The sequence below is a fragment of the Eublepharis macularius genome, chromosome 5, assembly GCF_028583425.1.
Source record: "Eublepharis macularius isolate TG4126 chromosome 5, MPM_Emac_v1.0, whole genome shotgun sequence".
Taxonomy (NCBI): domain Eukaryota; kingdom Metazoa; phylum Chordata; class Lepidosauria; order Squamata; family Eublepharidae; genus Eublepharis; species Eublepharis macularius.
In genome coordinates this window covers 11,467,834-11,483,656 of record NC_072794.1, presented here as the reverse complement: position 1 = coordinate 11,483,656, position 15,823 = coordinate 11,467,834, and the positions used below count along the sequence as shown (strand labels likewise).

General features: G+C 46.2%; 1 protein-coding gene across 1 annotated transcript in view; it reads left to right on the top strand.

Moving 5' to 3' along the window:
- MYO1F (myosin IF) overlaps positions 1-15,823 on the top strand; it is a 79,171-nt gene that overhangs the window by 2,983 nt on the left and 60,365 nt on the right. Inside the window, exon 2 of the mRNA XM_054980238.1 lies at positions 12,782-12,919. Within this exon, the coding sequence (XP_054836213.1) occupies positions 12,782-12,919 (138 nt within the window). The remainder of the gene's footprint in view (positions 1-12,781; positions 12,920-15,823) is intronic.

Genomic DNA, 15,823 nt, shown 5'->3' with positions numbered 1-15,823 from the left:
GGGGAAAGGCCTTACAAGCAAGTGATCAGAGGCCAAACAGGTATACTGCCTCTGAACATGGGGGTTCCTGCTAACCATAACAGCTAATAGCCGTGGGTGGATCTGTTTTCTAGTCCTTTCTTAAAGCCTCGTTGCCATAGCTACATCTTGTGGCTGCGAGTTCCCCAAGTTAGTTCTGTGACTGTGTAAAGAACTTCCTCTTCCTGTCTTGAATCTACTGCCCAAATTCTAGTGTTACAGATTTCACCGTTGGTTTTATTTTCAGTACAAGCTGCTTTGCACAACTGTTTCCTTAAAATAGCGTTACCAACTCCAGGTTGAGAAGTTCCTGGAGATTTGGTGGTGGAACGTAGAGTGGGCGGGGCTTGTGAAGGGGCGGGACCTCAGCAGGATATAATGCTAAAGAATCCACCCTCTGATGCTGCCATAGTCTTAAAGGTGCTACTGGAGTCTTTTTTATTTTGCTACTACAGACTAACACAGCTGACTCCTCTGCATCTCTTTCATCCGGGGGAAGTGATCTCTGTAGGCGGGAAATTAGTTGTGGCAACCCTACCTTAAAAACAAATGAACACATACACTACACACATACTAGAGGTGCGTGAGGGGGGTAATACAATCCCCTGCTCTAGTTCCCACCGTTTAGTCTGTTGGTTTATCTGGTTACCTCCTCTACCCTGCAGGGTGTGTTGGCTGGGGTCAAGAAAATATAGCTGCCATTTTGGGTGATGTTTTATTGAACTGAATAGTCTGTATTTATGATCTTGTTGAGCCCATTCGTGAGGAGGGCAGAATATAAATTAAATAAATCAAATGTTCACCCACAAATATTTTTGGAATGAAAAGGAGACTCCCAGGGTGCCCAAAGTGTTACCGAAATGACCCCGGCTCACCTTCCTTTATTTCTCTTTGCCAGTCCTTTCCCTCAAAATCGGGATTGGAGGAAGGGAGGGACCTCAGTTGGGTAAAAGGGAATAGAGTCTGCTTTCCAAGGAAGCTGTTTTCTGCAGGGCAACTGATCTCTGTGGCCTGGAGATAAGTTGTAATTCCAGGAAATCTCCAGCCACCACCTGGAAGCTGGGAACTCCATGCAACCTGGAGTCTCTGGGCCAAGCTACAAATGACGAAGGACACTTGAATGGCAAGTGAACAGACTCACGTGTATTCCTCCCTGTACTGATCAAGTGGAGCACAAGTGAACAGGGAGGAATACACATAAGTCTGTACACTTGCCGTTCAAGTGTCCTTCATCACTTGTAGCTTGGCTCTGTGGAAGATTCTTGAAGGTCTGCTAATGGGGCGGGGAAGAAGGTGGGCTGCCACAGCCACATTTTCAAGGCCTTTCATGCTTAATGTTGCACTGTTTGAAACTGGAGCCTCCGGCAATGGTCTCTTGCCTGGCTCCGCTCAAGAACTTCAGGCCTCGATGGTTTTAGAGCTCTAAAGTTGGGGGCTCAATATCCCAGAGGCTTGGCTTTAGCTTTTTAAGGTTGATTTTAACCAGGACGACAATGGTTTGAATAGAAGTGCCTAGGAAAACCTGGCAGAAAAAAGTCCTAGCATCTGGAATGATTTCAGAGAGGAACAGGTTCTGGCTTCAAAGCCATCTGTTGCCAGGTCAGGCTGTCCCTGGTTCACGTCTCTTCTTCAAGACTACATTGAACAGGAGGTTCCAGTTCAACAAGATTATTGCTGGGAGTAGAAACAGAAAACCAGAAGGGAGCTAATGTCACTCAACTGAGACTTGAACTCGGGGCCCAAACAGAAAGGCTTCTTTCAGAGCCATCCTAGGAAGAACATGAAGCTTCAATTGCAACCTGTAAGGGAAGAAACGAAAGTATCTGAAGCCTCTCCTCGTGGGCTCCACAACTCCATCCCAAAGGGCCAGCAAGACAAACTAGCGTTGCCACCCTCCAGGTGGGTTTCTCCTGGAATGACGAGTCTGATTTCTGGACTGGAGAGATCAGATCCTCTGGAGGAAATTACAGCTTCAGTGGGTGGCCTCTATGGTGCCACACCTCCAGCGAGGTCTCTCCCCTCCCCTCCTCAGGCTCCAGCCCAAAATCTCCACAAATTTCCCAAACTGGATTTAAGAATGCACAGCGGAAAGATGGGATGTACCTCCTGCTTTCCTTTGCAGTTAAGCTCTTCTTGGACCCAGAATAGCCTCCTGCAAAGGGAGGCTGGCTGGGCTGAAAGACAGAAAGAAGGGGGGGGGCACAAAGGCCTGCTCCGTCTGGTCAAAGTTCCCCTACCCAGGCTGGGAGGGCCAGGATTTTGAAGCCCTGCTCACATTGCTGAAACCATTATGCCACACAGCCATCTTCCCTCCCCATGTGACAATCAATACAATTCACAGAATGCAAAAAAACCCGTCTTCTGCCTTGTCAAATCTCTCTGGAGGAAATTTAATTGGCATGTGCTGCAGTCTGGTCTGCTGAATTGTCACATGCCCATCTCCTCCTGCTGAGGCAGAAGAGCTGGGCAGGGGAAGGAGGGGAGGTGCCCGCTGTCAAGCAGGGCATGGGTGTGAAAGAAAGCACATTTTCCAGAGAGGGGCATAAAATTCCTTTCCAGAGGCTCCTTCCTATTATGTGAGAAGACGGTGGTGTGGCCTATTGCTGCTGTATGAGCTTTAAAAATCCAGACTTCTGCAACCCTCAAAGCTGCGAGGAGGACCCACTGAATAAAATGGGATTTACTTCTGAATAAACCAACCTAAGCCTCAGTAGGAGAGTTTTAGTGTAGCCTCCTCCAGGACTTTCTGTTTGATTTTGTCCCTTGGGGGCATGGCCTACGACAAGTGTTGCTTGAAAGGGAGTCACCCGGTATGACTCAGCAACCCTTCTTCCTGTCCCCACAGGACAACTTTTCAGCCATTGCAGTGTTCATCTGTCAGCTGCTGCCAGGACTGTTGATTTCGGGCCCTCTTTGATCATCTGCACCAAGGAAGGCTTGAGACACGTTTGGCAGAGACCTCGTGTCTCTGAGGGCCTAGCTAGAAGTGACGAATGACACTGGAATGGCAAGTGAACAGACTCATGTGTATTCCTCCCTGTTCACTTGCACTCCACTTGCACTCCACTCGATGAGTGCAAGTGGAGTGCAAGTGAGCAGGGAGGAATACCCGTGAGTCTGTTCACTTGCCGTTCAAGTGTCATTCGTCACTTCAAGCTTGGCCCTGAGGCAGAGCTGTTGTGCCACTAATCTAAAGCGTAATCATCTGCACCTGCTAAAGGAGCAAAATCAAAAAGAGTCCAGTAGCACCTCTAAGACTAACCAATTTTATTGTAGCATAAGCTTTCGAGAATCAAGTTCTCTTCATCAGATGCATGTTACAGAGACTGGTCAAATATAGAAGAGGAGGAAGGAGAAGGGGAGGAGAGAGAAGAGGCAATTAGGGGGGGCGGGGGAGGGTGCAACCAAAACATTCCTTTGCTAGTATATGTAAACATCTCCCTTTGGTGTGTGTATCAGTTGGCTTCAAAGGAGTTTGCCCTGTTAGTTTGGAGCAGCCAAACAGCTAGACCATCCAATTCCAATGCAGTATGAGCCTTCGATAACCACAGCTCTCCCTGCCAGATGCATCTGACAAAGAGATCTGTGGTCCCCCTCCCCCGCAATTGTCTCTTCTCTCTCCTCCCCTTCTCCTTCTTCCTCTTCTATATTTGACCAGTCTCTGTAACATGCATCTGACGAAGAGAAATTGATCCTCGAAAGCTTATGCTACAATAAAATTGGTTAGTCTTAAAGGTGCTACTGGACTCTTTTTGATTTTGCTACCACAGACTAACACGGCTAACTCCTCTGCTAAAGGAGCAGAGATCCTTGAAGGTTTCCTTATTTTGTTGCGGAACCCAACTTGGACAGCACTGACTACAAACATCTTATTACCCTTTCAGCAGTTGTAGTTAGGGTTGCCAACTTCCAGGTGAGCCTGGAGATCTCCCAGAATTACAATGCATTTCTAGGCTACAGAGATCACTTCCAATGCAGAAAATGGCAGTTTGGGAGGGTGGAATCTATGACGTTATTCCCAGCTGACATCTCTCCCCTCTTCACACCCAAACTCTACCCTCCCTAGGCTCTACCCCCCAAAATCTCCAGGATTTTCCCAACTCGAAGCTGGTAACCTTAGCTGTAGTAATGGGTTTGAATACCCTTTGGTTTAACTGGGAACAGGAACCTTCTCTTGATATGGCAACAGCTCTTTATACTGAGGAGTTCTAAGCCCCCTGGGCAGCAGAAGTTGCCATAGCTCTGTAAGACAAAGAGGGTGACTGTATATCAAAACTGTGATTCACATTTATGAGTACCAGATGTGGCTTCTTCGTACATCTGGATCTGCAGCTTGAAAAGCTCTGTGGCCAGTTTTCTTTTTAGCTGCAGGGCAGGAGGTTCAGGTGAGCTTCTTAAAAGATTTCCTGCCAGGCTTTTCTAGAGACAGAACTTCACAGGGGGGAGCTGGGGTGGTGCTGGTTGCTAAGCCGGAAGAAAGACAGGAATGAACGGCACTGGAGCCTGCCCCATCTGGTCAGACAGAACACAAGTAAGTTGGTGGGCTGGTCACCATCGAGGAAGACTACACCTGTTTGTTTTGCAAGGACATAAAGGTCCACAAGCCTAGGTGTGCAAAACGAAAGGATAACAATACCTGACTGGTCCAGATGGGTAGCCGCATTTGTTTGTAGCAGTAGAAAAGAGCAAGAGTCCAGCAGCACCTATAAGACTAACAAAATTTGTGATAGGGTAGGAGCTTTGGTGAGTCACAGCTCACTTCTTCAGATACAACCATGAGTCCACCTGTCCTTATATCTTGGTGAATGGTATGATTACAGAAGCTGAATGACAAATGCTGGTGAATGACAATAGCAGGGCCGTTTCCACACTACTTACCTTCATCCGGAACGCCGCGGAACATCGCGTCTTTTCATGCAAGTTTTGCGCGACATCGTGCAAAATGCGCGTGAGAAGATGCCATCTTCCACGGTTTTTTGCGCCGTTCTGCAGCGTTCCAGATGAAGATAAGTAGTGTGGAAACGGCCCAGGCGTGATTGGATAGGGTGGGGTATGCAGAGGAACCCTGGCAAGGAAGTCCTTGAAAGATTTTACCAGACTTCCCACAACTTCCACTCCATCATCAATCTAACTATGAATCACACTCTATACAAGAAATAAACTTCCTGACACCACAGCACAGATACACAAGGGACACATAAGTACCACATTATACCGGAAACCGACAGATCGGCAAACATCTACACGTCTTTAGCTACCACCCCAACCACATCAAGCAATCCATTGTGTATAGCCAAGCTCTGCGCTATAGTCTCATCTGCTCCAACCCTTCAGACAGAGATGTCTTTTTAAACTTGTATCTATTTACCCAATGGCATTGTTTGTGGAAATGTCCTTGATACTGACTGTACTAATCTCATACTGTGTAATCTGCCTTGAGTCTCAGTGAGAAAGACGGACTATAAATGACAGAAAGAAAGAAAGAAAGAAAGAAAGAAAGAAAGAAAGAAAGAAAGAAAGAAAGAAAGAAAGAAAGAAAGAAAGAAAAAGAAAGAAAGAAAGAAAGAAAGAAAGAAAGAAAGAAAGAAAGAAAGAAAGAAAGAAAGAAAGAAAGAAAGAAAGAAAGAAAGAAAGAAAAAGAAAGAAAAAGAATTTGCAACACATTTTTGCAACTAGAGTATCTCCCTGACATGGTGAGAAAGATGATGGGAAAGGCCACAATGACACCCAGGGACAGCTTGCTACAAGACAAGCCCAAAGAAAATAACAACTTGTGATCACCTACAGCTCACAATTCAATCCAGTTCAACGCATTATGTGGGATTGCGACACTTCTCTCGCACAGGCACTGGGGGGCCGACCTTTTCTCACTTAAGTCAGCCTGCTAACCTAAAACAACTACTCGCACGCAATGATAAACTAGTTAACAGTAACATGGACTCTGGTACCAAGGCCTGCAACAAACCAAGATGCCAACTTTGTTCTCATTTAGATCTGAGCAACACCATCAGTGGACCCAACAACATCAGCCTTACCATCTCAGGTTCATATTCCTGCTCATCCTCCAATGTGATTTATGCCAACACGTGTCAGCAATGCCTTTCTACCGTCTACATTGGACAAACTGGAGACATAAATCTGACATCAGAAATCACAACATTTAAAAAGTGCAGGGACCTTTTAACCTTTCAGGATATTCAATTGCTGACCTAAAAGTAGCAGCTATCCTGCAGAGGAATTTCAAAGGGAGATTAGAAAGAGAGACTACTGAATTGCAACTGATAATGAAGCTCAAGACAATGCTTCCACCCGAGTTAAATCAAGACCTAGGCTTCCTCTCTCATTACCAATGCTGATTTCTTCACATCCAACACCCCTCTGCATACCCCACCCAATCATGCCTTCTATTGTTATTCATCAACTTTTGTCATTTACTGGCTATTGTCATTCAGCATCTGAAATCAGTCCACTCACCAAGATAAAGGAACAGAAGGACTCACATTCTAGCTGTATCTGAAGAAGTGAGCTGTGACTCACAAAAGCTCATACCCTTCCACAAATTTTGTTAATTCCTGACTGCTGGTTCTGGCAGCAACCACCTTCTTCCCTAGGTTCAATCAGCAGCAGAGATTTTTGGCCACTGGATCATTCCCCAGGCAGTCTGGCTGATATAACAGCTGAGACTCCTGTTTGGAACTAGGGGTATGTATTTGGACATTTCTGCTCTGAAACAGTGCCTGAGAGCCAAGCTACAAGTGATGAATTACACTTGCCTGGCAAGTGAACAGACTCACGTGTATTCCTCCCTGTTCACTTGCACTCCACTTGGTCACGTAGTGAGCACAAGTGGAGGGCAAGTGAACAGAGGAATACACATGAGTCTGTTCGATGTATTGTCGAAGGCTTTCACGGCCGGAGAATGATGGTTGTTGTGGGTTTTCCGGGCTGTATTGCCGTGGTCTTGGCATTGTAGTTCCTGATGCCAAGACCACGGCAATACAGCCCAGAAAACCCACAACAACCATCACACATGAGTCTGTTCACTTGCCAGACAAGTGTAATTCATCACTTGTAGCTTGGCTCTGAAATTGCCTGTTTAGTTTCCTATGAGGTATTTCCAATTTGAAACTAAACAGAGAATTTCAGGCTCTGTTTCTAATGGGGACACCTCATCTTCTCAAGCACTGTGCAAAGCAGCTTTGTACAACTGTAATAGCCCCATAGAATACCAAGATCAGCTTGTATGTTTGTTAGTAACTCAATCTTCGTAGTTACCAAAGAAGAGGCACACATCCTCAAGGTCATGGCTGGAGAATTAAAATGTCCTTATTGCCAAGCACAGAATCATTTCCATTTCACGCGCTCTTTGCACCTACTTAGTCAGATGCAGGGGTCATTTCGTAGAAAAAGAGCTGAAGAAACTCATTAGCATAACTCATTAGCATAACTCATTAGCATATGCCACACCCCTTGCCACCACTGGAAGTGTTCCATTAGCATAACTGATTTGCATGTGCTACACCCCCTGACATCACCTATCCTGGCTGTTTTGGAACCAATCCTGGCCATTCAGGGCCAAAATTGGGCCCAAAATGGCAAAAAGCGGCTGAAAATGGCCGAAAAGGGGCCCAAAATGGTCAGGATTGGGCCACTGCTGAGCAGGAGAGTGATCCACCACCCGTCAGAGGCCCGATATGGGCCATTTTGGCCCCAATCCAGGCTGAAACGGGCCCAAAACAGCCAAGAATCAGCTGGGCAGGGCCACCTGACATGTGACCTCTTTGGGGAACTGCCAGAACTGCGTTCCTGCGCATTCCCCCTCGAAATGAGCCCTGGTAAGATGCATTTTTAAAATGGTGAATATCGAATACGTTGCTTGCTTTTTGCACCTATGTACTCAAGATCAAACAAGCTGGTGGCAAAATTAGCTAGGTTCATGGGCAGCCATCAAACTGCACGAAGACATCCAAGCAGTATGTCTCTATTCAAAAATGGACCCCTTCCCCCTTCTTTTGGCCTTGAAGCCATTTTCTTTATAATCTGAGCAGTCAGCGGTGATAAAAACATCTCCTAAAAGGTATTCAGAGAAGCTCCGACTCAAAGTCCTTTAATGAAAAGATAAAAGGGTTCCTTCTGGAACATCAAATGTACAAACATGCCTCTATCTCCTATTGGGCTACAGCAAGACTTGTGTTTTGTTTCCTCAAAGATCAAAAAGCTCCTAGGACTTTGCACTTGAACCAGCCAGCTCCAAATTCCATGGGCTGGTTTGTCGCTTTCTCTTCAGTAACACCAGTCTCTGCAACCAATTTAAGGCAAAATGAGGAATCCACAAAAGAATGGACAACTGTGCTCTTTCCATCCCGCCCCCTCAATTCTGCACATTGTGTAATGCATCTGTACTGTCTCAGTCTATCTGAAAAAAGGAATTGAAATCCCCCTGCCTAATAAAAATCTGCTGTTGAACACCTGTTAAAACAAGGAATAGCTCCAGTGGGACCGTCTCGTCTGCAGAGAAATGAAATGCATGAGAAATCCCCCTGGCCAGCTATTCTTTGCGGCTTGTGTGTCCAGAACTCCTTTAGCATACAACCATACTGTGCAAGTACTCGTTAGGCTCGTGTGGGAATTGTTTTTGTGCAGGGTACTTGCGCCTTGCCTGATTAGCTGTAGGGAAACTTTGTTTCCTGACTCCCCACTGTGTCTATTTCTCAGCTGAATTTATTAGAGAGGCAGTCGCACCACCCACCAAGAGGAAAATGGAGAAATGATGCACCAAGAACAGGGGAAGCAGGAGTGGGGTCTCTGGCTGGCCTCTGTGCAGTCTGCCTTCCAGATAGCACTATGATGCAGAAGGGGTGCCAGCCTGGCCTAAGGATCAGGTATACCTAGGGTTCCCAGGTACCCGCCAGTGGTGAGCAAAGTCCTGGGGGTTTGCCACCTTGCCCACCGACCCACCAGTGGTCGGCGGGAGGTGGCAAGCTCCCTGAGGTTGCCTGCCATGGGCAGAAACCCTGGAAACGTGCCGCTCACACACTCCCAACAGGCACGGTGACGTCACTTTGGGATGTGACGTCGTCACACCAGCCATGGGAGCGTTCCGCGCTTCGTTTGGGGCTGATTTGGGCCCCAAATGGGCAGAATAGCCCCCGTCCTGAGCGCGGTAGTGCTCACACAGCTGATGCAATGACGTCACTACTGGAAGTGACGTCCTTGTGTCAGCTCCGGGGCGCGTGCGTGAACAGGACCCTTGTGAATGGCACGAGGTAAGTGCCAGCTGTCTGTACCTCCTGGCGGGAGATAAGAGGGACCTGGCAACACTAGATATAGCCAGAAGATAAATTGCAGGCCAGTGGGTGGTCTCTGCCTTGATGCCAGGAAGGGCCCTAACTGCCACTCCTAAACCCTGGGCTTCAGAAGGCAAACCAAAGCAGTACGGCCCCCTGTGGAGGTCCTCATCTCCTGCCCTCCCCATCCATCTCTCTGGGTTCCTTCTTTTCTCTACTCATCCTCCAAAAACACCCTCAGTCCCACCCTTCTTCTTCCTAGCAATGCACTCTCTGCCATCAGCATGAAAGAGTAAGAGTAGCCCCACTGGCTGGACCAGGCTGACGGTTCGTCTAGTCCTGTTCTCAGCCAGTCAAATGCTGCAGGGAGCCCACGAGCAGGGCCCACGGACAATGGACCTCCCCTGCTGACTGCTGTCCAGCCTCCAACCACCAAAATCAGCCTCTGAACTTGGAGGTCCCATGCAGCTATCACAGCTAAGTGCCAGCCATAGCCATATCCTCCATAAATCACTTGAACTCCCTTTTAAAGCCATCAGAGCCAGTGGACATTGTTGATTTTGTAGCCTTTTCTCCTGTTAGGGAAGGCTCCTCCGTCTTTTTGTTTGCCCTTTTTGGCCGCAGTTCCAGAAGTCCAATACCGCCTTTGCAACTGGGAGAACACAACTGTATTCCAAACGCAGCTGCATCATCAATCCATACAAGAGCATTACAGTGTAAGGCTCTACCAAGTAACTCTCAGGGCCAAGCTAGAATGGCAAGTGAACAGACTCACGTGTATTCCACGTAGTGATCGAGTGGAGTGCAAGTGGAGCACAAGTGAACAGGGAGAAATACATGTGAGTCTGATCGAGTGGAGTGCAAGTGGCGCACAAGTGAACAGGGAGGAATACACATGAGTCTGATCGAGTGGAGTGCAAGTGGAGCGCAAGTGAACAGGGAGGAATACACGTGAGTCTGATTGAGTGGAGTGCAAGTGGAGCGCAAGTGAACAGGGAGGAATACACATGAGTCTGATCGAGTGGAGTGCAAGTGGAGTGCAAGTGAACAGGGAGGAATACAGTTGAGTCTGATCGAGTGGAGTGCAAGTGGAGCACAAGTGAACAGGGAGGAATACATGTGAATCTGATTGAGTGGAGTGCAAGTGGAGCGCAACTGAACAGGGAGGAATACATGTGAGTCTGTTCACTTGCCATTCAAGTGTAACTTGTCACTTCTAGCTTGGCCCTCAAAGACTTCACTGCATGAGTCCAGGAACTGCAGCATTTTATTTGATAAGCTGCTAGTGCATTCCCTATTACATTCTTTGCCAGGAATGGTGTTTCTCTACAAGCATGTAACGCATACAGCATTCTAAGCCCCGCCCCATCCCCACTCCCCCTTCAGAGAACAGTTAGCCAAGTTTAATAGATGAACAGCAGAACACAGCAGAGATGATGTGTGAGTAACTCCAAGGCCATGAGGCCTTCCCAGGCGAAAGAGAGAACCGCAGGCAGCTACATCCCAGGCAGTTTCTAACATCACAAAATCAAACAGGCCTTGCAAAGTATGACGGGAGACATCCTGACATACAGTATTGATTGGTTTAGTAGCAGGAGCTGCAAATATCACAGCGGATCAATATTTTAGTCTAGTAGCATCTTAAAGACCAACAAGATTTCCAGGGTCAAAGCTCCTTTCATCAGATACAAGTAGATACAGAGATCTCTGAGCCCTAATATCCTAGCTGGAAGGTGGGAGGGGTGTTGCAAAGAAGGGAGTGAGGATGCAAATGTACAATTTGCATCCTGACTCCTTTCTTTGCAACATCCCTCCCACCTGAGAGCCAGTTTGGTGTAGTGGTTAAGAGTGGCAGGACTCTGATCTGGAGAACTGGGTTTGATTCCCCACTCCTTGGCTTGAAGCCAGCTGGGTGACCTTGGGTCAGTCACAGCTCTCTCAGAGCTCTCTCAGCCCCACCCACCTCACAGGGTGTTTTGTTGTAGAGATAATGATATACTTTGTAAACCGCTCTGAGTAGGCATTAAGTTGTCCTGAAGGGAGGTATATAAATCGAATGTTGTTGTTACCATCATCATCTTCTGACTCAAATATAAAGGCTCAGGGATGTCTGTTCCTACTTATATCTAACGAAGGGAGCTTTGACCCTGGATATCTCATTGGTCTTTAAGTGGCTACGAGACTCAAATCTTGCTCTTCTTCTGCAAACCAACCTGAAACTATCATACTGGAGGGGATTTTTTTTAAAATGACCCGAAGAAAGCAGGACTGTGTATTAGGAAGTGAAAGAGAATGCGCACCTAAATATTTTTTAAAAACAAATTCTAAACCTAGATGAGAAAAGTGCAGGGATTATAGGTGAGACATTTTTCTCCCTCTGTCATAGGACTGTGTCACCCAGGGAAACTGGTCAATAGAAGGCCAAGAAGAGACCAAAAAAATGGCTTATAATGCCAGTAACTTGTAGAACTCCCTGCCACACGATGGGACCGAGCTTAGGTTTTGATTTTAAGAAGAATCCACCACAATAGTGGAGGATATATCTATCTAGAGCTGTTAGGTGTGATATCTGAAAAGGAGGGGCATGAGAATAGAAGAAATGTGTTTGCGGGATCAATTAAGGGTCCACCTAGTCCAGCCTCCAGCTGCAGCCAGGCCCATGTCTTTGGGAAACAAACACAGCATGGAGCCCCAGCGACATTACATTGCCTCTGAACATGGAGTTTCCTTTTAGTCCTCATGGCCAATATTAATAGATGGATGGACTTCATCTAGTCCTCCCTTAAAGCAACCAGTGGCTCTACCTTGGCGGTGAGTTCCATGAGAGAATGATGTGAAGAAATGCTTCCTGTTGCTTATCCTTCAGAGGAACCTCGGGTTTCTGAGGTAACATACTTTTACAGTGCAATCCTAAGAAGAGTTACACCAGTCTAAGCCCATTGAAATCAACGGGCTTAGACTGGAGTAACTCTGTTTAGGATTGCACAGTCGGTTTTGAGGAAAAGATGAGATGGAACTCTTTTAATTAAATGACTGCATGCCGGATGCTAGGGATAAAGAATGGGAAGAACCTTCCCCTGTTGAGAGTTACATTAGAATTATGCATAACCTCACTTTATGACAGTGTGGGGTTGTCGCCATCTCCTGTGTCAGCCATTTTGTTGTGGGATTGTGTGGCAGCCATTCTGTGGTGATGCCCAACGCCCCATGTCAGAATTCCAAGGGTGTCTGAAAGCTTAAAAAGGTTGGAGGCTCTTGATCTAGCTGCTCATTTTTGGAAACCAGATGCTGGAATGGATTGCTCCTAGCTCTGACTCGCCAATTCTATTCTTACAATAACTAAATGGAACTTCCATATTCCGAGGCAGCGTACCACTGCAGTGATCCCAACTGAACTCGTTCTCAAGATCAACCCAATGGTCAAGCTCTTGATTTCTTTCAGACCAGTTTTCTCTCACTCCATCATCTCCTCACAGGGCAGCAAGGAAAGATTCCACTGGCAGAGCCACAACGTCAAACAAAGTGGGGTGGACGACATGGTCCTTCTCTCCAAAATCAACGAAGATGCCATTGTTGAAAACCTGAAGAAGCGTTTCATGGACGATTACATCTTTGTATCCTTTAAAAGTAACAAAAATCCTGATCATGTTTGAACATTCAAAATTCTTCACGCTCAACTTAGAATTGCTTGGCAACCCTCACAAACCATCCTGCAAGGAAGGTCCATAATATTCTCCCCATAATGGTAGGGGCAGGGGTGGGGGCTGAGCCTTAGAAGCAGAAACCCTGGAAGCGTTTTTAAGGTTGGGAAGAAGGTTATGGCCATAAGCCATGTTTTTATATCAGCTTATTTATAACTGGCTCTTCAAACTGAGCGTCTCTCTACACGAGACATCTGTCACGTGAAGAACACGTGTCGGGACATGCAATGTTAGCCGGGAAAGGTAGTTTAAAAAGACAGAGCCGACAGCAGGACAAAGGCTTTGCTATACACTGGAGCTGTGTGAAGGGGCTGTGAAATGCCAGAAGGGAAACTTCAGCCCATTATAACCTCTCCAGGTCCAGGCCCGGCTCTGGAAGGCAGCTCCAGCCCATTTCCATTCCCGACTGCCCTCTGTTTGTGATCCCACACAGTATTAGACTGGAGAGGTGAAACTGACGGAGCCTTCTGGGAGGTGAAGATGAAATTAACAGACCCTCTGCGGAGTGATCTCTGCCAGCTCTATCTTTTTAAACTATGCTTCCCAGCTAACATGGCATCCCACTACACTTGATGAACACACGCCTAGGTATCTCATGTAGAAAGACTAAGCTTCACTGGGACCTGGTTCTCCCATTCAAGAGAACTGGGAAAGTACACTGTACTAATCCAGTTTTTTGCGGAGTGGGTTCTAGTTTTTCAATACTTTTGTGCATTTAGAAAAAAATACTCCGCTAGAGTTGCCAGCTCCAGATTGGGAAATACCTGGAAATTTTTGAGGCGGAGTCTGCTAAGGTGAGGGTTTGGGGAAGGGCTGAAGCTCAGCAGGTTATAATGCCATAGTGACCACTCCAAAGCAACCATTTTCTCCAGGGCAACTGATCGGTCTGGAGATCAGCTGTAATTCTGGGAGATCTTTTGACCCCATCTACTGCGAATAAAAGCATAGCAGGGAGAAAAGTAATACTTTTTCTTTTTGCTTGCAGTGCTGGTTTTCTGTTTGCAGAGAGCCATTCCACACTACGGAATTCCTATTTAGGCTAAAGACAGTGGATGCTCTAGTATTTTCATTTCTTCTAGAGACTGTATGGCCTTCCATAGAGACTAAGAGAAACTGACGGATGGATTTTTCTCCTTGATACTCAGAAAAATCTTAAGACAATTTTGAGAGGGTTTTTTTAAAGTTAAATTATATGAAGTAGGAAATTTAAATTTAAAATTTGAATTTGGATGAGAGGAAGCGACATCAAAGAAGGGGGGGAACTGCCTCCCCTTCCTATATTCCATCTTCCCTAAGAACTGCTCCCAAGTCTCCAAGAATTTCTCAAGCCAGAAGTAGCTATCCTAAACATCCAGTGACACAACATTTGAACCCAAACTTCCTGGTATATAAATTCAATATCTTAGCCAATGAACTTGCACCAGCTTTTTACCACCTCCACCCCCTAACGATATTTGAGCAAGAAAGAAGCTACGCACACACAAAAACAAAAACATCCATAAAATATTGCCTTTATGAACCAAAGGGTTATACATTTATGTGTTGAGAGAGAATGTTCCTCTATCATAGTATAAGACTATTGTGTGTGACGAGGGTGGGGTGTGTGTCACTCATTCATTGGCAGCAGCTTCAGGAAATCATTTTTTCATGCAACATGCAATAATATATGGAACTCATTGGATCCGTGGAGGAATAACTATCAGCCAAGAATGCTAGAAGAGCCTCTCTGTTGAGAGGCAGTGTACCTCTAAATAGCAGATGCTGGCGTCAAACAAGAGGGGAGGGATTTAGCCTCCATTTCCTGCTTAGGAAATTACCACAAATATCTTCTCGCCCACAGATGGAAACAGAAAACTGTATTAGACTTCTGCTCCAAGTTTCTCCTTAGGATCTCCTTGTGACCCATTTGTTTCTACATCTGACATTCAAATCCCACCCCAGGTTTTTTTTTGTGAGGTTCAAGTTCCCTTTTTTATTTTTATTTTTTTGCTTTATGGCTACAACAGTAACCAGTTGACGGCTGGACATTAATAGCCTCGATCTTGCTTCACGTTCTCAAGCTGATGTGCTTCCGTTCAACGTGCTCGTGGTTTGTGGCGATGCTTGCCGCGACTCTTCCTCTGACCTCAGCCTTTTCCAAATTTGGATGCCCCAACTGAGCGCCGACACCTCGTGCCATCGTCATAGGATAATTTTGGTGGCAAATATTTGCCTCTGAAAACTCATTTCCTGAGCATGAAACATGCTACACCTTCAGAGGTAAACTCTCTGTCCTTGCTAGAGAGGCCACAGATTTGCCGTTTCAGCTTGAAAAAGTCCTCAGGGCAAATTCTTCTGCTTAAATGGATCCAACTTTTAATGCTATTTAACTCCATTAATGGTGCATCATGCACAATCCCCTGAAAGAAACAAACCATTTCAGAATGCCAGCAAAAACAAGGGGAGAAATCACACCCATGTATTAAACAGAAAGAAAAGGGGGGTTCCAGCTTTCCCTGTGGCCCTGTTCCTCTGTCTTCCCAAGCCACATGGTGCAGAAATTTAATAAAGGAAAACTCAAGCTACCAGTGATGCCTTACACAGGTTGGACACTTGTCGGCTTCCCTCAAGTTTTGATGGGAAATGTCGGTGTCCTGGTTTTACAGCTTGGCTCTCTATTACAGCTGCAAGACCAGGATGCCTACATTTCCCATCAAAACTTGAGGGAAGCTGACAAGTGTCCAACCTGTGTCAGGCGTCACTTGTAGCTTGGCTCATAGAGAGGTCTTTTGCACAAATACAAAAGTCAGGGAACCTGATGTCACTTGTGAATTTGGC